Here is a 17529-nt window from a genome sequence, read left to right as displayed (position 1 = left end):
TGTGTTTCTTTGTGCCAGTCCCAAGCCCAGATAAATGGGAAGAGTTACATCAGGAAGGGCATCCAGTGTAAAATTTTGCCAGATCAATAAGCGGACAACAGTACAGATTTCCATACCAGATTGGTTGAAACCCCGGTTACTTGGGCTACTGTTGGCTGAAGAAGGAGAAGAGGAGGGGGAAGATGTTTCCAACAACAACAACAACAACATTTATTTATATAGCACATTTTCATACAAAAAGTAGCTCAAAGTGCTTTACATAATGAAGAGAAGAAAAATAAAAGACAAAATAAGAAATTAAAATAAGACAACATCCAGAAGCAGGAGGAGAGGAGGAAGGTAAATTGAATGGAACTGAGGGTAATAACTTTGAATGTTGGAAGTATGACTTTTAATGGGAGAGAGCTAGCTGATGTAATGGAGAGAAGGAAGGTTGATATCTTTTGTGTTTAAGAGACTAAATGGAAAGGGAGTAAGGCCAGGTGGTCCAGAGATGGATTCAAATTGTTCTGTCATGGTGTGGATAGGAGGAGAAATGGGTTAGGGGTTATTCTGAAGGAACAATATGTCAAGAGTGTTTTGGAGGTAAAAAGAGTGTCAGACAGAGTGATGATTATTAGACTGCAAGTTGAAGTTGTGATGATGAATGTTGTTAGTGCATATGCCCTGCAAGTTGGGTGTGCAATGGATGAGAATGAATATTTCTGGAGTGAGCTGGATTAAGTGATGGACAGTGTGCCCAAGGTGCAGAGATTGGTGATTGGAGCAGATTTCAATGGACATGTTGGTGAAGGGAACAGAGGGGATGAGGAGGTGATGGGTAGGTATGGTGTCAAGGAGAGGAATGAAGGTCAGATGATAGTGGATTTTGCAAAATGGATGGATATGGCTGTGGTGAATATGTATTTTAAGAAAAGGGAGGAACATAGGGTGATGTACAAAAGTGGAGGAAGGTGCACACAGGTAGGTTATATCCTATGCAAGAGGATAGGATAGGATAGGATAGGATATAATGCAAGAGGGTCAATCTGAAAGAGATTGAAGACTGCAAAGTTGTGGCGGGGGAAAGTGAAGTTAGGTATAGGGTGGTGCTCTGTAGGATGACGTTGGAGATCAAGAAGAAGAGGAAAGTGAGGGCAGAGCCAAGGATCAAATGGTGGAAGTTGAAAAAGGAAGACTGCAAGGTTAAGTTCATGGAGGATGTAAGACAGGCACTGGGTGGCAGTGAAGAGTTGCCAGATAGCTGGGCAACTACAGCAGAAGCAGTAAGGGTTTCATCAATAAGAGTGCTTGGCATGACATCTGGACAGAGGAAGTAGGAAAATTAAATGAACCACAGCATGAAGTTATGGGAAAGAGTGTGAAAGCTAGGTTAAGAAGGGAGTGATGGTTAGTGAGCAGCAGTATGGTTTCATGCCAGGAAAGAGCACCACAGATATTTGCTCTGAGGTTGTTGATGGAGAAGTATAGAGAAGACCTGAAGGAGATGCATTGCATCTTTGTGGACCTTTAGAAAGCATATGAAAGGGTGCCTCACAAGGAGTTGTGGTATTGTATGAGGAAATTGGGAGTGGCAAAGAAGTATGTAAGATTTGTAGAGGATATGTACGAGGAAAGTGTGACAGTGGTAAGGTTTGTAGTAGGAGTGATAGAAGCATTCAAGATGTAGGTGGGATTATATAGGGGATCGGCTTTGGACTGTGATGTTTGCTGATGACATTGTGATCTGTAGCGAGTGTAGGGAGCAGATTGAGGAGACCCTAGAAAGGTGGAGATATTCTCTAGAAAGGAGAGGAATGATGGTCATGAATGAGAATGCAGGCAGCGTGGAATGTGTGGAGAAGTGTGTCAGGAGTAATTTGTGACAGATGTGTATCAGCAAGAGTGAAAGGGAAGGTCTATAGGATGGTAGTGAGACCAGCTATGTTATATGAGTTGTAGATGGTGGCACTGACCAAAAAACAGGAGACAGAGCTGGAGGTGACAGAGATGTTAAGATTTGCACTTGGTGTGACGAGGATTAGACGGGATTAGAAATGAGTACATTAGAGTGTCAGCTCAGGCTGGGCGGTTTGGAGACAAAGTCAGAGAGGCGAGATTGTGTTGGTTTGGACATGTGCAGAGGAGAGATGCTGGGTATATCGGGAAAAGGATGTTAAAGATAGAGCTGCCAGATAAGAGGAAAAGAGGAAGGCCTAAGAGAAGGTTTATGAATGTGGTGAGAGAAGACATGCAGGTGATGGGTGTAACAGAGCAAGATGCAGAGGACAGGAAGATTAGGAAAAGAAGTTTCCATTGTGGCAACCCCTAATGGGAGCAGTTTAAAGAAGAAGTAGGTAAATAACACATCAAGTACAATGGGAATCAACTCTTTCATGTCTACTATGTTGGAATATTTTTTTGTCCATGTAGGGTGATCAGTCAGGGAATTAAATTCTGTAAAGTTCAGGATCCAATCAGGGAAGGACTACCTAATAAGCATGAACACATCAGGGAGCGATTAGTCTGCGTTTTCAAAGGTCTGTGTTTTCATCCATTCGCATTGCAATGGCAAACCAGCGTTTTCATACATATACAGCTCTGGAGTGAGTTTTGGGATAGTTTCTGCTTTCTGGGTTTAAAAATGCTGGGGATGTGTGGACGAAAGGCAAAAACAGAGACTAATGTCTGTGTCTATACACAAAATTGTAGTAGTGTGGACATAGCCTTAGATTTATGGTAATGGTAGTCACTTTTAAAATGTATCCAGTCTTCTTAAAATCCATTCAACTTCATTGTCAAATAGAGCTAGAAACTAGCTAGAATCAAGAACCAACTCACAACTTAAAAATGGCTACATTATATAAAATTAACCAAAACAAACAAGACGTATGGTTTATTCACAATTAAGTTACTGTCCTCCACGCCATCTATTAATATATATTTATGCCTACTTTATTTGTAACTTTGCTATCCTAGCATAACATTCCTCCATTCTCAACCTAACCTAAGATAGTTCTTAAAATACTCCTTGCCATTTATTTTTGAGTTTGGCTTGATAGCAGTGTCTGAGTATTAAGGTCTTAGCCAAACCGAAAGAAATAAAGCAGACTTTAAAGATGTAGTCCTCTTAATGAAATAGATGGAGAATCAAAAATCATGAACCAAGCAGAAGAGTGCTGAGTAGCCAGTTTAATATACAGTTTATATATTTAGTATATAATTATATAAGAACAGACGACGAAGATGTTATACGCTGTTTTGAGCTGGGATCTGTTGGTTCCTCTCTCTCACTTTTTGAATGTGTACGTTTGGCCATGTTTTTGAGAGTGTGTAGGCTATATGCATGCTTTTGAGTTTTAGGATCAGGCCTACTGTATGTTTAGAGGCCATCTCAGAGTTTTTGAGTTCTAGTTTTGAAGGTGAAGCCTGTTTGAGTTTTGGAAGTCTGCAACTGATAATAAATTGAATATCCCAAATTAACAACATGAAAGAAAGCCCAGTTTGAAATGACTCTTTGTTAGTAATCAAGACAGAATTCAGTTTTAAGGGGCTACCCTATCATGAAAGTCACTGGTTACATTTAATAAAAAGGGATTAAAATATCAAACTACGTGTAAATAGAGTAATAGTGAATCTGCATCTGAAGAACAGTTTGTAATTTTAGAAATTGTGCAAACATAAACATAGCAGCAATAAAGGTAATTCAGGTAACAGCAGTCAATCACTTCACTGAATTGATGAACATGTGCTTTATAATCCAACAAGCTAAGAGAGCTAAATCTCTTAAACCCTAATAAGAGAAGGCTATGGCAACCTAATCCAGTCTTCAACATTTTTTTTTTAATTTTATTAATTTTATTGTAATCATTCATACAAATCAATCAATTTTTACAAAAAATAGGACTGAAAAACAAGTCGACCCCCACCCCTGAGAGAGAGAGCATGGCCAACGGGCTAAAACTTAAGGCTTGTAAACATACCTAAATTGATGAGTTTAATAGGCCAGTAGAGATGAATGGAGAAGAAAAAGAAATGCGGAGATAATTGCTTCCTCGGTGCTTTAAGAGCTTATTCTAAAATTTTATTGATTATATCCTGCCAGGTTTTAAAAAAATTCTGTACAGATCCTCTAACTGAATATTAGATATTTTCCTATTTCAAATAGTATCAAACATCGGTTACCCACTGACTTAAAAGAGGAGAGTTAGGATTCTTCCAGTTTAGCAAAATAAGTCTGCATGCCAAAAGTGTTGTGAATGCAATCACAGTTTGTTTGTCCTTCTCCACTTTAAACCCATCTGGAAGAACACCAAACACAGCTTTTAATGGGTTAGGAGGGATTGTGACACCAAGGCTGTCTGAAAGGCACTTAAAAATTTTGGTCCAAAATGATGTTAATTTGGCGCAGGCGCAAAACATGTGACCCAGTGAGGCTGAGACTTGATTGCAGCGTTCGCAAGTTGGATCTTGCCCTGGAAACATTTTGGACAGTTTTAGGCGAGACAGATGTGCTCGATATATAACTTTGAGTTGAATAATTGTATGCTTTGCGCATATGGAGCTTGAGTGAAGTCTCTGCATTGCTACTTTCCACTCCCTTTCTGATATATTGATTAAGAGATCCTTTTCCCATTGTCCTCTTGGATCTTTGAAAGGGAGGGACTGTAAAATAATTTTACATATTGTAGAGATGGTGTCTAAGTCCTTGAAATTGAGCAATATTTTTTCTAGCAATGATGAGGGTGCAAGATGAGGAAAATCGGGCAGTTCTGTTTAACAAAGTTCCTAATTTGAAGATAGTGAAAGAAATGTGTAGCTGGAAAGTTAAATTTGGAATGTAATTGTTCGTAGGATGCAAAGATGTTGTCTATATAAAGATCTCTGAGTATTTTAATCCCAAATTTTTTCCAGATATTAAAAACTGCATATGTTTGCGAGGGTTGAAAGAGATGGTTCTCTTGCAGAGGTGCCACAGATAAAAGCTTCTCCATCTTAAAATGCTTTCTACATTGGTTCCATATTCTGAGTGAGTGTATCACAATTGGGTTATTAGTATATTGCTGATACCTTGCATTTACTGGGGCACAAACCAGGGAATATAAAGAAGTACTGCAGGATTTTACTTCTATTGCGGACCAGGCCTGCGTATGTTCATCTATTTGTGTCCAGGTTTTAATAGCTTGTATGTTTGCTGCCCAGTAATAAAACTGAAAGTTAGGTAGAGCCACGCCAACTTTTGCCTTAGGTAATTGTAGGGTTGCTCTTTGGATATGAGGATGTTTTGAGTTCCAAATAAATGAGGTCATTGTTGAATCTAATTGCTTAAAAAATGATATATTGATGTATATTGGAATGTTTTGAAATAAAAAAAGAAGTTTAGGAAGAATATTCATCTTAACAATGTTAATTCTTCCAGCTAGAGTGAGATGAAGGGTTGACCATCTATGCAAGTCTTGCTTAATTTTTTCCATACGGACGGCGAAATTTTGTTGATAAAGAGCTTTGTGTTTACTTGTGATGTTTACCCCTAGGTATTTAAACTGATCTGCAATGATAAAAGGTAGGGTGTCTAATCTAATATTATATGCTTGAGAATTCACTGGAAAGAGTACACTTTTATTCAGATTAATTCTGAGACCAGAGATCTTTTGAAATTCCGTAAGTGCTGTTAAGACAGCACGCATAGAATTTTGTGGGTCTGATATATACAGTACCATATCATCTGCATATACAGAAATTTTCTGTTCTAGTCCCTGATAATCCCATTTATCTGATTAGCATTTCGACAGTGAACCGCCAGTGGTTCAATGGCGATTGCAAATAGCAGTGGTGACAAGGGGCGTTCTAGTTCTAGTTTAAAGTAGTCTGAACAAATATTATTAATACAAACTGAAGCTTCTGGATTGGTATACAGTAGTTTGATCCATGCACAAATGTTCGGGCCAAACCCAAATTTCTCTAATGTAGTGAAAAGGTATTTCCATTCAATCATGTCAAATGCTTTTTCTGCATCCAATGATAATAATATTTCTGGGGTGTTTGACTTTGTTTTGTGTGTATATTACATTAAATAGGTGTTGAAGATTGGAGGATAAGTGTCGACCCTTGATAAATCCAGTTTGATCTTGTGATTACCGAAGGCAACACTTTTTCCATCCTTCTAGCTATGATTTTTGAGAGTATCTTAACATCATTATTCAGAAGTGAAATTGATCTGTATGATGCACATTGTAATAAGTCCTTATTTTGTTTAGGAAAGACGGTGATTAATGCTTGGCAAAAAGTTTGAGGTAGAATTTGATTGTCTCTAGCTTCTGTAAATGTTGCTAATAGGAGGGGAGTTAGCTGAGCGGAGAATTTCTTATAAAATTCTGCAGGGTAGCCATCAGGGCCTGCTGCTTTCCCGCCTTGAAGTGACTTTATAGCATCTAGTAATTCTGATAGCGCCAGAGGTTTATCCAGTTCCTGTGCACTAAAAGTATCTATTTGTGGTAACTGTAATGTATCCAAAAATGTGTTAGATTGTGTGTTGTCTTCTTTAAACTCAGTAGAATATAATGATTTATAGTAGTCTCTAAATGTGTGCATTATTTTTTTATGGTCAATGATTTTGTCTCCATTCATGTTGGTGATTACTGGGACTGCATTGCGAACTTCTTGCTTGTGGATTTGTTGAGCTAAAAGCTTATTAGCTTTCTCTCCATGTTCATAGTAATGATGTCTGGATTTATAAATTAGTTGTTCAGTTTCTTTAGTTGTCAAGAGGTTGAGTTCTGAATGCAGATCCTGCCTTTTCCTATGTAGAGCCTCGCTTGGAAGCCTGGCATGTTCTTCATCTATTCTAGTAATTTCACTCTTTAGTTCTGATACTTTCTTGGTTTCTAATTTATTCCTGTGGGAAAGATATGAAATAATCTGTCCTCTTAAGAAGGCCTTTAGAGTTTCCCAGAGTATTCCTGCAGAAACCTCTGAGGATGTATTTGTCTCTAGGAAGAAACTGATTTGTTTGGATATAAATTCTGTATACTGTAGTTCTCGTCTGCTAACAGAAGCGGGTTAAGATGCCATCTATGAGGTGAGTGTGTCTGGCATAGTGATTTTAGCTCCAAGATCAGAGGTGCATGGTCGGAAATAAACAATAGCATTGTACTTGCAAGATTTAATCATAGGCAAGAAATTATTATCTATAAAGAAATAATCTATTCTTGAGTAGCAATGATGTACTGGTGAGTAGAAAGTATATTGCTCTTGAGTTTTGGTTTAGAAACCTCCAGGGGTCTGATAAGTTATAGTCAGTTACAAACTGTGTAATTATCTTTGCAGTGTTAGATGTCATCCCCCCTGTGACAGGAGTGGATTTAAAACACAATTAAAGACCCCAGCCATTATAATTTTATGAGTGTTCACATTGAGGATGGATGCAAATACATTTTGTATGAATTCCTTATCATCGACATTAGGTGCATAAACATTTATCAAAATCATTTTACAGTTAAATAAGTTGCCCATGACCATCACATATCTCCCTTCCGGATCAGATACTACATCTGATGCTACAAATGAGACTGTTCTATGTATGAGAATTCCCACAGATCTAGTTTTCTTTGTAAAGCTAGAATGGAACATTTGGCCAGCCCAGTCCTTTTGCAGACGGAACTGATCCTTGCTTAGTAAGTGGGTCTCCTGTAAAAATACTATTTTAGTGTTTAAACCTGTTAGGTGAGAGAGTACTTCTTTCTCTTTAATTTGTGATTCAGGCCTTTAACATTCCAGCTCACAAAGTTAACTGTCCCATCATGGAGATATTGATTCTGAGTTTTAGATGTCATTTTATAGTCTGAACTGGAAGTGAGACAGCTTTAACCTTAATTTCCTATTTCCCCAAGAGTTATTGCCATGCAGCCTATTGTTATGTTGGTAGTTATAATTATAAGGATTAAAAGGATAGATTAGATATAACCTACTGTCTTTCCCCCCCCCCCCCCCCCTTATTCCATCCCAGTTTGCCTCACCACATGAGGCTGGACCCCACTTCACAAGGTCTCGGTCCTCTGACATACCTAGAAATAGAGCATGTCCAAAGCAAAACAAGCCCCCACGCAGCGGCGTTTTAGGATTATAAAGTGGAGATATCTATTGCCAAAATAGTCTAAATACTATATGCCTAAAATATAATCATTAACAAACTATGATTATATATAATGATTATATATAATCATTAACAAACTATAAGCATAAAATATATAATATAATCTTCAGTAATCTTAAAGTAATAAGATAATAAACCCAGGGGATGGTGTTAGAAAGTGGTCCAGGATAAGCATAGTAAGTCTTAATGCAATAATAACAATAAACCAAGGGTATGATGTTAAACAGTCTCTTTTAGGGTAGTAAGAAAAAAAAAGTTAATTTCTTCCACACACACGTCTATAACTGTAATTAAAACATAAACAGAAAGCGTCCGAGTAATGAAAAGGATGTATAATTATAATACCCGTATCATTACAAGTGGATCAGACAGCAGGTGATATCTCCTTGCCATGCCATGACAGGATGTAGTCTTCAACATTTTCAAAGATATCATGTATGTTAAACAGTGAATGACATCATTATCATTATCATTCAAGCCTAATGGGTAAAGGTAGAAACCATAGCATATTTCCTCAGACAAATGGCTCTGCCTTTCACTATAAAAGATCCCTTTATCCAGACACTTAACATATATGACTGGAGTACAAAATTTTGTTTGTTTGAAAGAGTAAGTGCAATAATTATTGTAGGTGGTGTGCTAATGCACCCTCTTACTTATTCAAAATCCCAAATCATTAAGGTTAAATAAGACTTTCCCACCCGAGACTCCAATATTTCTTATGTTTCCTATGTTTTGCTCTATCTATCTATCTAAAGTAAAAGAATTCAAAACTAAAAGAAATGGTGGTCCAATGGTTAGCATGTGTGTGCTTCACAGATCCAACATCGTGGGTTATAATCCCAAGACAAATTATTTCCGTGTGGAGTTTGCTGTTTATACCGTGTTTGCATGGCCCCCTTTGATTATGAACATGCTAGGATACTAACAGTATTCATATGTGAATAAGCAATTCTGTTTGAAGACACTTATTTACTTGCTTTAATCTTATTAGTTTCCATTATTGCTTATGTTAGATGAGATAGGGATTTATTTCAGCTTTATAATGATACTTAGTAATGTGACTACTATTACTTGCCTTTATTTCCTTATCCAGTGATCCTCCATTAAGGAACTGAGAAACCATACTATTAGTAACAGGGAAGTTCTTTGGAATTTGAATGCATTTCTGGATTATTATTGGGTTGCAGCCATTGAGATACTGATAACCAAAGAATGAATCTTCTGTCCAGTGATGATGGGTATATTCTGTTTGGGAAATAAACAGTAAAACTCATTAGAATACTTAAAATTTAAACTTAAAGGGCAAGTACCCTGTTTGCTTCACTCACTCTATAATATAGGGCCTCAGAGATGTCTTATTGCAATCAGAAGAAACAGGTTTTAAAACACGTTTTCTTCCAAGCACCTTTATCAAAATTCAATTTGATAAGGGTAAGTTCTCCTGAACGTTGGATTTGTAAGAGCAAAAACATATCCAATAATGATCATACTATCATTGGTAATACCTTGCTTTGCTCAATTAAATCATAACATTGTAAGGAAAATTCTTTTATGGTTACCTCTATAGGAAATTTAACTCTTGCTAGCAACACTTAAAATGATAAAAGTGCTGCAGGGAGTGATCCACTAAAAGCATTATTTGATTTTAATTGGAACTTGAAACAAATCTGGAGTAGTGCTTTTAGGCTGGAACCGAAGGGGCAGGGCTCAAGAAAACCTTAATGCCAGTGTCTACAAAAGTCAAGCACCAAGATAAAGACATGATGAATATGCACAGGGGCGGCACGGTGGCGCAGTGGTAGCGCTGCTGCCTCGCAGTAAGGAGACCTGGGTTCGCTTCCCGGGTCCTCACTGCGTGGTGTTTGCATGGTCTCCCCGTGTCTGCGTGGGTTTCCTCCCACAGTCCAAAGACATGCAGGTTAGGTCGATTGGCGATTCTAAATTGGCCCTAGTGTGTGCTTGGTGTGTGGGTGTTTGTGTGTGTGTCCTGCGGTGGGTTTGTGCCCTGCCCGGGATTGGTTCCCTGCCTTGCACCCTGTGTTGGCTGGAATTGGCTCCAGCAGACCCCTGTGACCCTGTGTTCGGATTCAGTGGGTTGGAAAATGGATGGATGAATATGTACTTTCATGTTTCTCAAGAGATACTCAAACATTTGAAACAAGTTGAATAGTTTAATTAACAATACCAGACAAATATGTCTTCTTAAAGCAGAACACATGACTGAGATCATCCAAATTTTCCCAGGGTTCACACATATCAGTTAAGCCCTTCAGCTTTAGTTCTGTCACTCTGTAAAATGAAAATACAGACAATTAATTTGTAGATTTTATAACCCTAATTTAGTTTGAAACTTCCATTATAAAAAGTGCAATTATGTTCATGCAGCACCCATCTTTCTCATACAAGTATATTTCCCAAATCCCATTACAGAGTTGCAGGAGTCAAGTCTATTCTGGCAAAAAGCAAAGAGCAAGAAACCATGTTGTTGTGTACTCCTATGTTCATTTATATCAGGCTACCTAAGTCACCACAATCAAATGATCATGCATATCTTTGGGATTTGGGAAGAAAATGAAGTATTTTGAGAAAACTATAATGAGCACTGGGTAAAACATGCAAACTGTACATATATGGCATGCAACACAATCCAAACAAGGTCCTTGACACCTTATCTACCACCAATTCTCACAACAAGCAAAACTAAAGAGTTCTGAACACAGTAGTTCTGTTGATTAGAAGCAACCAAAGAATATGTATCATGTGTAAAAGTCACTTTGATAGAATATTCTCCTTTACATCACAATAACAATTTTTTTTTTTTGACATGTTGGCAAGATATACAGCAATGGCTAAAACCAGATCTCTCAAGGCCAGAAGAAATGGTGAGCTCATGGTAATGAATCACTCAGGGATTCATGTTAAAAATCCTGTGTTCTGGTTGTAAATATTTTCAATTGAGTTTTACACTTTAAGTATTTTGAATAGAGAAATGTAGATGTTTCCAGCTTCATGTAACTCCCCATGTAACTTCATGTTATTATTTGTTCTGCCTTGAATAGGTAAGGGATCACTCCCTGCTCCAATTTTGTCATTTTAACTGCTGACAGCATGGCGGTGCTAATATGGCACTGGCCAAATAATCCCCATGATTACATGAATTTATGTACTTGCATTTGAAAAAAGGAAAGGTCTGCTCTGCTCTGTTTCATTTCAGTAATGGAAATAGAAACTGTTTACACAAATAACTAAGTTTCTGGAAGTGATATGCAAATACATTATGCCAAAAAATAAAACTGGTAATGATGCATAATGATGTAAAGAGTTGCATTTCATACTATTTAAACTGTAAGACACATTTGAAAATAGTTTAAACTTGGAATATTTAATGAAATAGTACTACACTGCAATGTCTATATACGGATACTATGCTAACTTGCGCTGCTAACTGTGAAAACTCTATCCTAAATTTATACATTTATTATTTAACATAACTTTAACTTTGCCACATATAGTTCTTCACAGTTGAACGTGAATCTACCAATATTTTAATCTGAAAAGCTCCTTTTGATATTACTAGTGGTCAGGTTTACTTTTTCTTGCTTCCTCAGGCAGGATTTCTTTTCACCGCATTTGTGCATTGTGGATGCTAGAGGCGCTGTTGCCCCGTTGAACCCACCAGACAGACATCCAGGACACACGTTTAAAACACCAAGAATAATTTATTTAATAATATTTTTCAATATCAGTGCACAAAACACTGCACACTCCACAATTCTCCAACAATCAATAATACAAATAAACAATAACCAATCCTCCACTCCCAGCAGCTCCATCACACTCCCACCCAACTCCGGCTCTCTCTGCTGGGCTTCCCACAATCCTTTTAAAGTCCATGACCCGGAAGTATTCCTTCTCTGGGTCAAGCGCCTTCTTCAAGCATCCCAGAAGTACTGCGGGTTTCCGTCCTTGTGACTCCGAAGTACTTCCGGGTTAGCATCACAGTAATATTCCCCGGGTTCTTGGTGAGCTCCCCCTGGCGGCACCCATGGCACCCAACAGGGCTGAAGAGACAGACTCCATATCCCATACTGCCCTGCGGAAATCCGAGGAACCATTTCCATCCAGGGGAGCTGCCATCTAGCGTCCCAGGGGATGTAATGTCCTGAAAAGGCTGGTTTCTTCTGTTGAGGGACGTCCCGGCCGGACTGAAACGCCGGCCGTCCATCACAACATATTGATTTTGCTGATATGCTTCAATCTTTTATATACAGTATATGTATATATTCCAGTAATGTTAGAATTTAACATTCCGATATGTAAGATTACTGAATGTCTGTGAAAACTGTAAAAACAGATTTAATTTCTTGCCTCATGGCTTATTTCTTGTATCTGTGGGACAATATTTTATTTTTTTCCATTTATACTGAAAAATCAAGCAAAATGACACCTTTTATTGGCTAACTAAAAAGATTACAATATGCAGCTTTTGAGGCAACTCAGGCCCCTTCTTCAGGCAAGATGTAGACTGAAACAAGTTTCCTATTATAATGTATTATCTCAGATTTATTTAAAAGACATTTAAAAAACTGGTACATTATTGGTTGGTTCAGCAACACAGTTGGCCCTAAACAACTGTCTAAGTTTATCTGGACATTCATCTTTTACTCATTGAAACTTGAAATTGTGGAAATAACAAATAAGCAGGTAAGCTTTGAAGACCAAATTACTTAACATAACATCTTCTTGTCTTCAGGGTTATTGTTATATTACAGGCAGGGTGTTTTTTTCCCCTGTCAACATATATTGTCAGTTTTATTATAGTTTGTGTTATTTGCATTCTGTGTTTTTCAGTTTTGCTGATCATTTTTATTTGTTCACTCTGGATTGCCTTTTACGCAAACCCATTCCTGTTCTGTTAAGCATTTTCTTGAATTCTATTTGGTTAAAATAGTTTAATTTTATAAAGATTTTTGTTGCCTTTTGTTCAAGCTGGATGATTATGCCCGTCCTCTCCCTTGTATGGTATTTCTTGATATATCTTTGAGACTTTGTAACGTGTTTGTGAACTTTAAAAGGCTTTTCCTACATTTTGGGGCCAATGTAGGCATCTGCCTGCTTGTTGCAGTTGGAGGTTTGCTGAATTTTGAGTGAGTCTGTCCTGAGCAGGACGTTGAAGTTCCTGGCCTGCTAGTCTTTTGGGACCCTCACACACCTGTTTTGTCATGTTTGTGACTCTGTTTCACAACAGTTACAAACAATACTCCACTGCACAGTGTACCTTCATAATAATTAATAATAATAATTCTTTACATTTATATAGCGCTTTTCTCACTACTCAAAGTTACTCCAGTCACCAACTGAATTGCAGCTCTGGATTATTCCCCCCCCCCCCCCCCAAAATATTTAACCAAATATATGTAACAGTACAGTATTATTGCATTTCTTAAACACATTCTGTAGGCATAATATTATGATAAAAAAAGAATGGCTCATGAAGCCCTTGTCCTCCATAACAGAAATCTGTATCAGTCCTATATGCAAGCCTACCAAGTTTGATCATGTAACAAATACTTTGTTCTTAAATATTATAATATAGAATGAGACCTAGTGCCTAAAGAATGAAGGGCAGGGTGGGGTATAGAAAGCAAAAGGAGACAGGTTTATTGTCCCATGCGGAATTTGGAAATGTGTAAGCCTAAAGCAATTTCACATAGTAGTACTTAAGTTAAATGCAAAATTATATAAACTTACGCAGTGGCAAATGTGAACCCCAGCTCAATGTTCTTTGTAAATGAAAATCTTAGCTCTGCGGGTAACTGATTTGGATCTTGGATATCCACACATCTTGGTATACCCTCTGCGAAAGTGGTCCACCTGGTGAAACAGAAAACCAATCTTAAAAAGCTTTTTCCGTCTTCTTTATCAATTGCTGCTGTATTCAGACAAGCAGAAATACGTAAAATATATTAACTTATTAGCAATAATCTAAATCTAAAAGAACTGCTATATTATTAGTGCAAGCTATGGAGGAATATCATGTTCTGAAACAATGTGTCATTAGGTAAGAATCTGGGCCAGAAGAATGGCCCTATATAATATTGACTAACCTTGGATGTCTCAATCAAAGTGATAATCAAAAATCCTGGAGTCACTTTTTGATAACCCCTCACACACATTTTATTTATCCCAGTCTTTGGAAAAAGGCAAATGGCATAAAAAATAAGTAATGTATAATGTGCTTTCCAAAAAAATACCAGAAGTTAATAAATACTATGCCTATATTTCCATTTTCTACATAAATACTTTCATTTTTGACTCATACCTTAAATTTTTCCTGTGTGCTTCTAGTCTGTTTTGACAGTGCTTTATCTGAAGGTTATTTTCCACATCAGCAAAAAATGTACCTGAAACATGATTGTAAGATCAACCTTAGCGTACTTTTTTAATGAACACAACATGGATCTGCGCATTTCAAGAATGACTTAAATTTGTAATCTGCCAATGGACTGAAGACAATGAATGTAAATGATGTTTCAACTAATATTTCAGATATTGCTTTACAAAATATGTAAGCATTGTCATCATTTTTATGCACAGTCAAAACAATGTGATACTGCAGCTTGCATGTTATCAACACCTTGGACAATACTCCTTTTATTGTGGAGTCATCCTGTCTAGGGAATTCAAATTCCCATCATGTTTACATTCTATTGCTATATTTTGATTTTTGGTCTTTACTATAAAACAATTTCAATATACAATAAACATACAGTTAAACATTTGTTCAATCTTTCTTTTGAGCTTGGCAGATGTGCTTATTGACTTAAGATATTTGGTAGTTCCCTTCATTTACTAAACAGGTTTTATAGTCATGGCAGATCAGAGTTTTGGAAAAAATTAAATGAATAAATAGAAATAATAGAATTCGAAATAATATTTCCATTGCTGATTTTAAATGGCTGTAGAACTAACCTTTACCCTCTATAAGGTCAAAACGTCCATTCTCTACTATCCACTGGTAACAAGGGAACTGGAACCTTTTCCCGGTGTGGTCTTTTACCAAAACATTTGAGCAGAACCAGTCATCACTGGGGAAGAAGACGTGCTTTTCCTTGAAGAGCCTGATCAGCAGAATATCACCAAGATCGGTATAACAAGGCACTTGAAAGGAGCAGGTCTAAGAAGAAGCCCACATAAAAATAAATGAAACATATCAAATTTCATTCCATTGCGTTTAAAATTGCTTACATTAACTTATTCTGCTGACGCCTTTATCCAATTAAGGCGACGTACAACATTTATGATACAATTGGTTACATTTCTTCCAATTGGAGCAGAGGCAGGTCAAGTGACTTTCTCAGGGTCACACAGCGTCAGTAACGGGATTTGAAGGCACAACCTCAGCCATTGAACTCCGAAGCCTTAACCACTACAACACACTGCCTGCACGAAACTGAGGGCATGGGACGCGAACCCGCCGGCAGCGGTTGTTCTCCGCCACGGAGCAGTGTATTTTTTCTTTTATTTTCCCCTAATTTTAAATATGTTTTCCGGGCTCTGTATACAGCCAAATAAAATGTCCATCTTAACCTGGAGACAGTTTTGAAGATTGATTATCAATACCAATTTACCTTATCAAATATTTTAAGTTGTGGATAATTTCACTCCCAATATACAAGTTAAAAGTGTCTTACTTTAAGGTTACTGCCTTTTCGGTAGTGGAAAGCAGGCTACCTGGCATATGAGTATTGCACGAAGCACCAGAGTCCAGTTCAAGAAAACTGTACCGTGGCTATGCCTAAAAGAACTGATACAAAGCCAAAGTCTTCGGAAGAACTGTCAAGATATTGAAAATGCTTAAGAAGCTCGGTCGATTTCCATGTGAAACTAACCTAAGATAATTGATGTAGACAAAAAATGGTGAAAACAGGTAATGATTTGGAGTAATTTCTTAATATATAATGCATATCTATATTATGCATATATGAACAAAAAAATATGGAAACAGCGTTTCAGCTATTTTAATACCTTCAACTGTTTGTTTGAACTTTCCCCTTGTCACAGAATATTATGTTCTTAAAATCACACCATCAACGCTTAGAAATATGTTCTCAAGGTTAATTAATTTAAACACGCCGCCTCGATCTAAACTTTTCATATTGTTAAAGAATAACTCAAATAAGTAATAAATAAATAAATAATAGTATTGAGTACGTAAATAAATAAATGCATACATACATAAATAATCGCCTTTCATTAATATTACGCTTTCTAACTGTTTTGGCTTGTACAATTAATTTTAACATAAAAGAACGAATGCAGGTATAGTTTGTTGATCGTTCCTATTTGTTGCATTTACATTTTGTCCAGGACATATTCACTTTTCTGACAGATTACTCACTGTTCCAGGGTAAAGCATCTTTCCTAGATTGAACAGAGTAGTTTTGTTGCTTTCTCCTTTCGTCCCAAACAGAATTATTGATATTTTGTCAAGTGTGCCAGCGTGAGGGAAGTCTCCCGTGGTCACCTGAACATTGTACTTAGCTAGGGCTGGCATCGTGATGCGCTGATTCGCAGCAGCCTCTAAGCATTCAGTTTCTTTGGCTTTGAAGTCTTTGTAACCTCGGGCTTGTTTTAATCCGAATAACGTGCTTTGGCACCTCCTTTTTCCGGGGCTGTGCACGAGGCACTGCCTACAGATACCGTAAAAGGCTGTTTTATTTTTGATCTCGACTTTATAGTGAAGGTGTGTGTATATACAATTCAGAAAAGAAAACCTTGATGATTAAAAATCATGTAACTGTATTTGTCATTTTTATAGTACAAACTATTGTTACCATTCTGATTTAATAGAGTGTTTAACTGGGAGAGGAACAGAAAGATCAGTGTCAACATCTTGCCAGTAATCTTAAGGCAATAGTTTTGGCCATAACATTTCCGTGACATTTAGACTAGCAACAAGTTGGCAGCTGTGGCATGATTTGATATGTTTCTCAGCATCTTTTTTTCATTCCCAGTCAGCGTATTTTCTGATTAAGGCAGTATGATATGCTATTTGTCCCTATAAAAGCTAATTGCTAATTTAGGTACAGCTAACTAAATCTGATCAGCACATTCTTTTAATACTGCTGATATATGATACAAAGAATATTATAAAACGGAGAAAAGGAGAAAGTTCAAACAAACACCTGAAGGTGGCTAAATAGCCAAAATGCTGTTTCTAATTTTTAGGGCGGCACGGTGGCGCAGTGGGTAGCGCTGCTGCCTCGCAGTTGGGACACCTGGGGATCTGGGTTCGCTTCCCGGGTCCTCCCTGTGTGGAGTTTGCATGTTGTCTGTGTGGGTTTCCTCCGGGAGCTCCGGTTTCCTCCCACAGTCCAAAGACATGCAGGTTA

General features: G+C 37.4%; 1 protein-coding gene across 1 annotated transcript in view; it reads right to left on the bottom strand.

Annotated features, from left to right (window-relative positions):
* Positions 1–16699, bottom strand: part of LOC114648910 (polyunsaturated fatty acid lipoxygenase ALOX8-like) — a 35891-nt gene extending 19192 nt beyond the window's left edge. Inside the window, exons 1-6 of the mRNA XM_051925254.1 lie at positions 16536–16699; positions 15107–15311; positions 14457–14538; positions 13886–14008; positions 10320–10423; positions 9206–9379 (exon numbers count right to left, since the gene is read on the bottom strand). Of these exons, the coding sequence (XP_051781214.1) occupies positions 9206–9379; positions 10320–10423; positions 13886–14008; positions 14457–14538; positions 15107–15311; positions 16536–16691 (844 nt within the window). The 5' untranslated portion in view covers positions 16692–16699. The remainder of the gene's footprint in view (positions 1–9205; positions 9380–10319; positions 10424–13885; positions 14009–14456; positions 14539–15106; positions 15312–16535) is intronic.
* Positions 16700–17529: the final 830 nt, after the last annotated feature.

This window comes from Erpetoichthys calabaricus, chromosome 3 (assembly GCF_900747795.2).
Source record: "Erpetoichthys calabaricus chromosome 3, fErpCal1.3, whole genome shotgun sequence".
Classification (NCBI taxonomy): domain Eukaryota; kingdom Metazoa; phylum Chordata; class Cladistia; order Polypteriformes; family Polypteridae; genus Erpetoichthys; species Erpetoichthys calabaricus.
The sequence above is the reverse complement of the archived record's forward strand: the minus strand, read 5'-3'. Positions and strand labels throughout refer to the sequence as shown.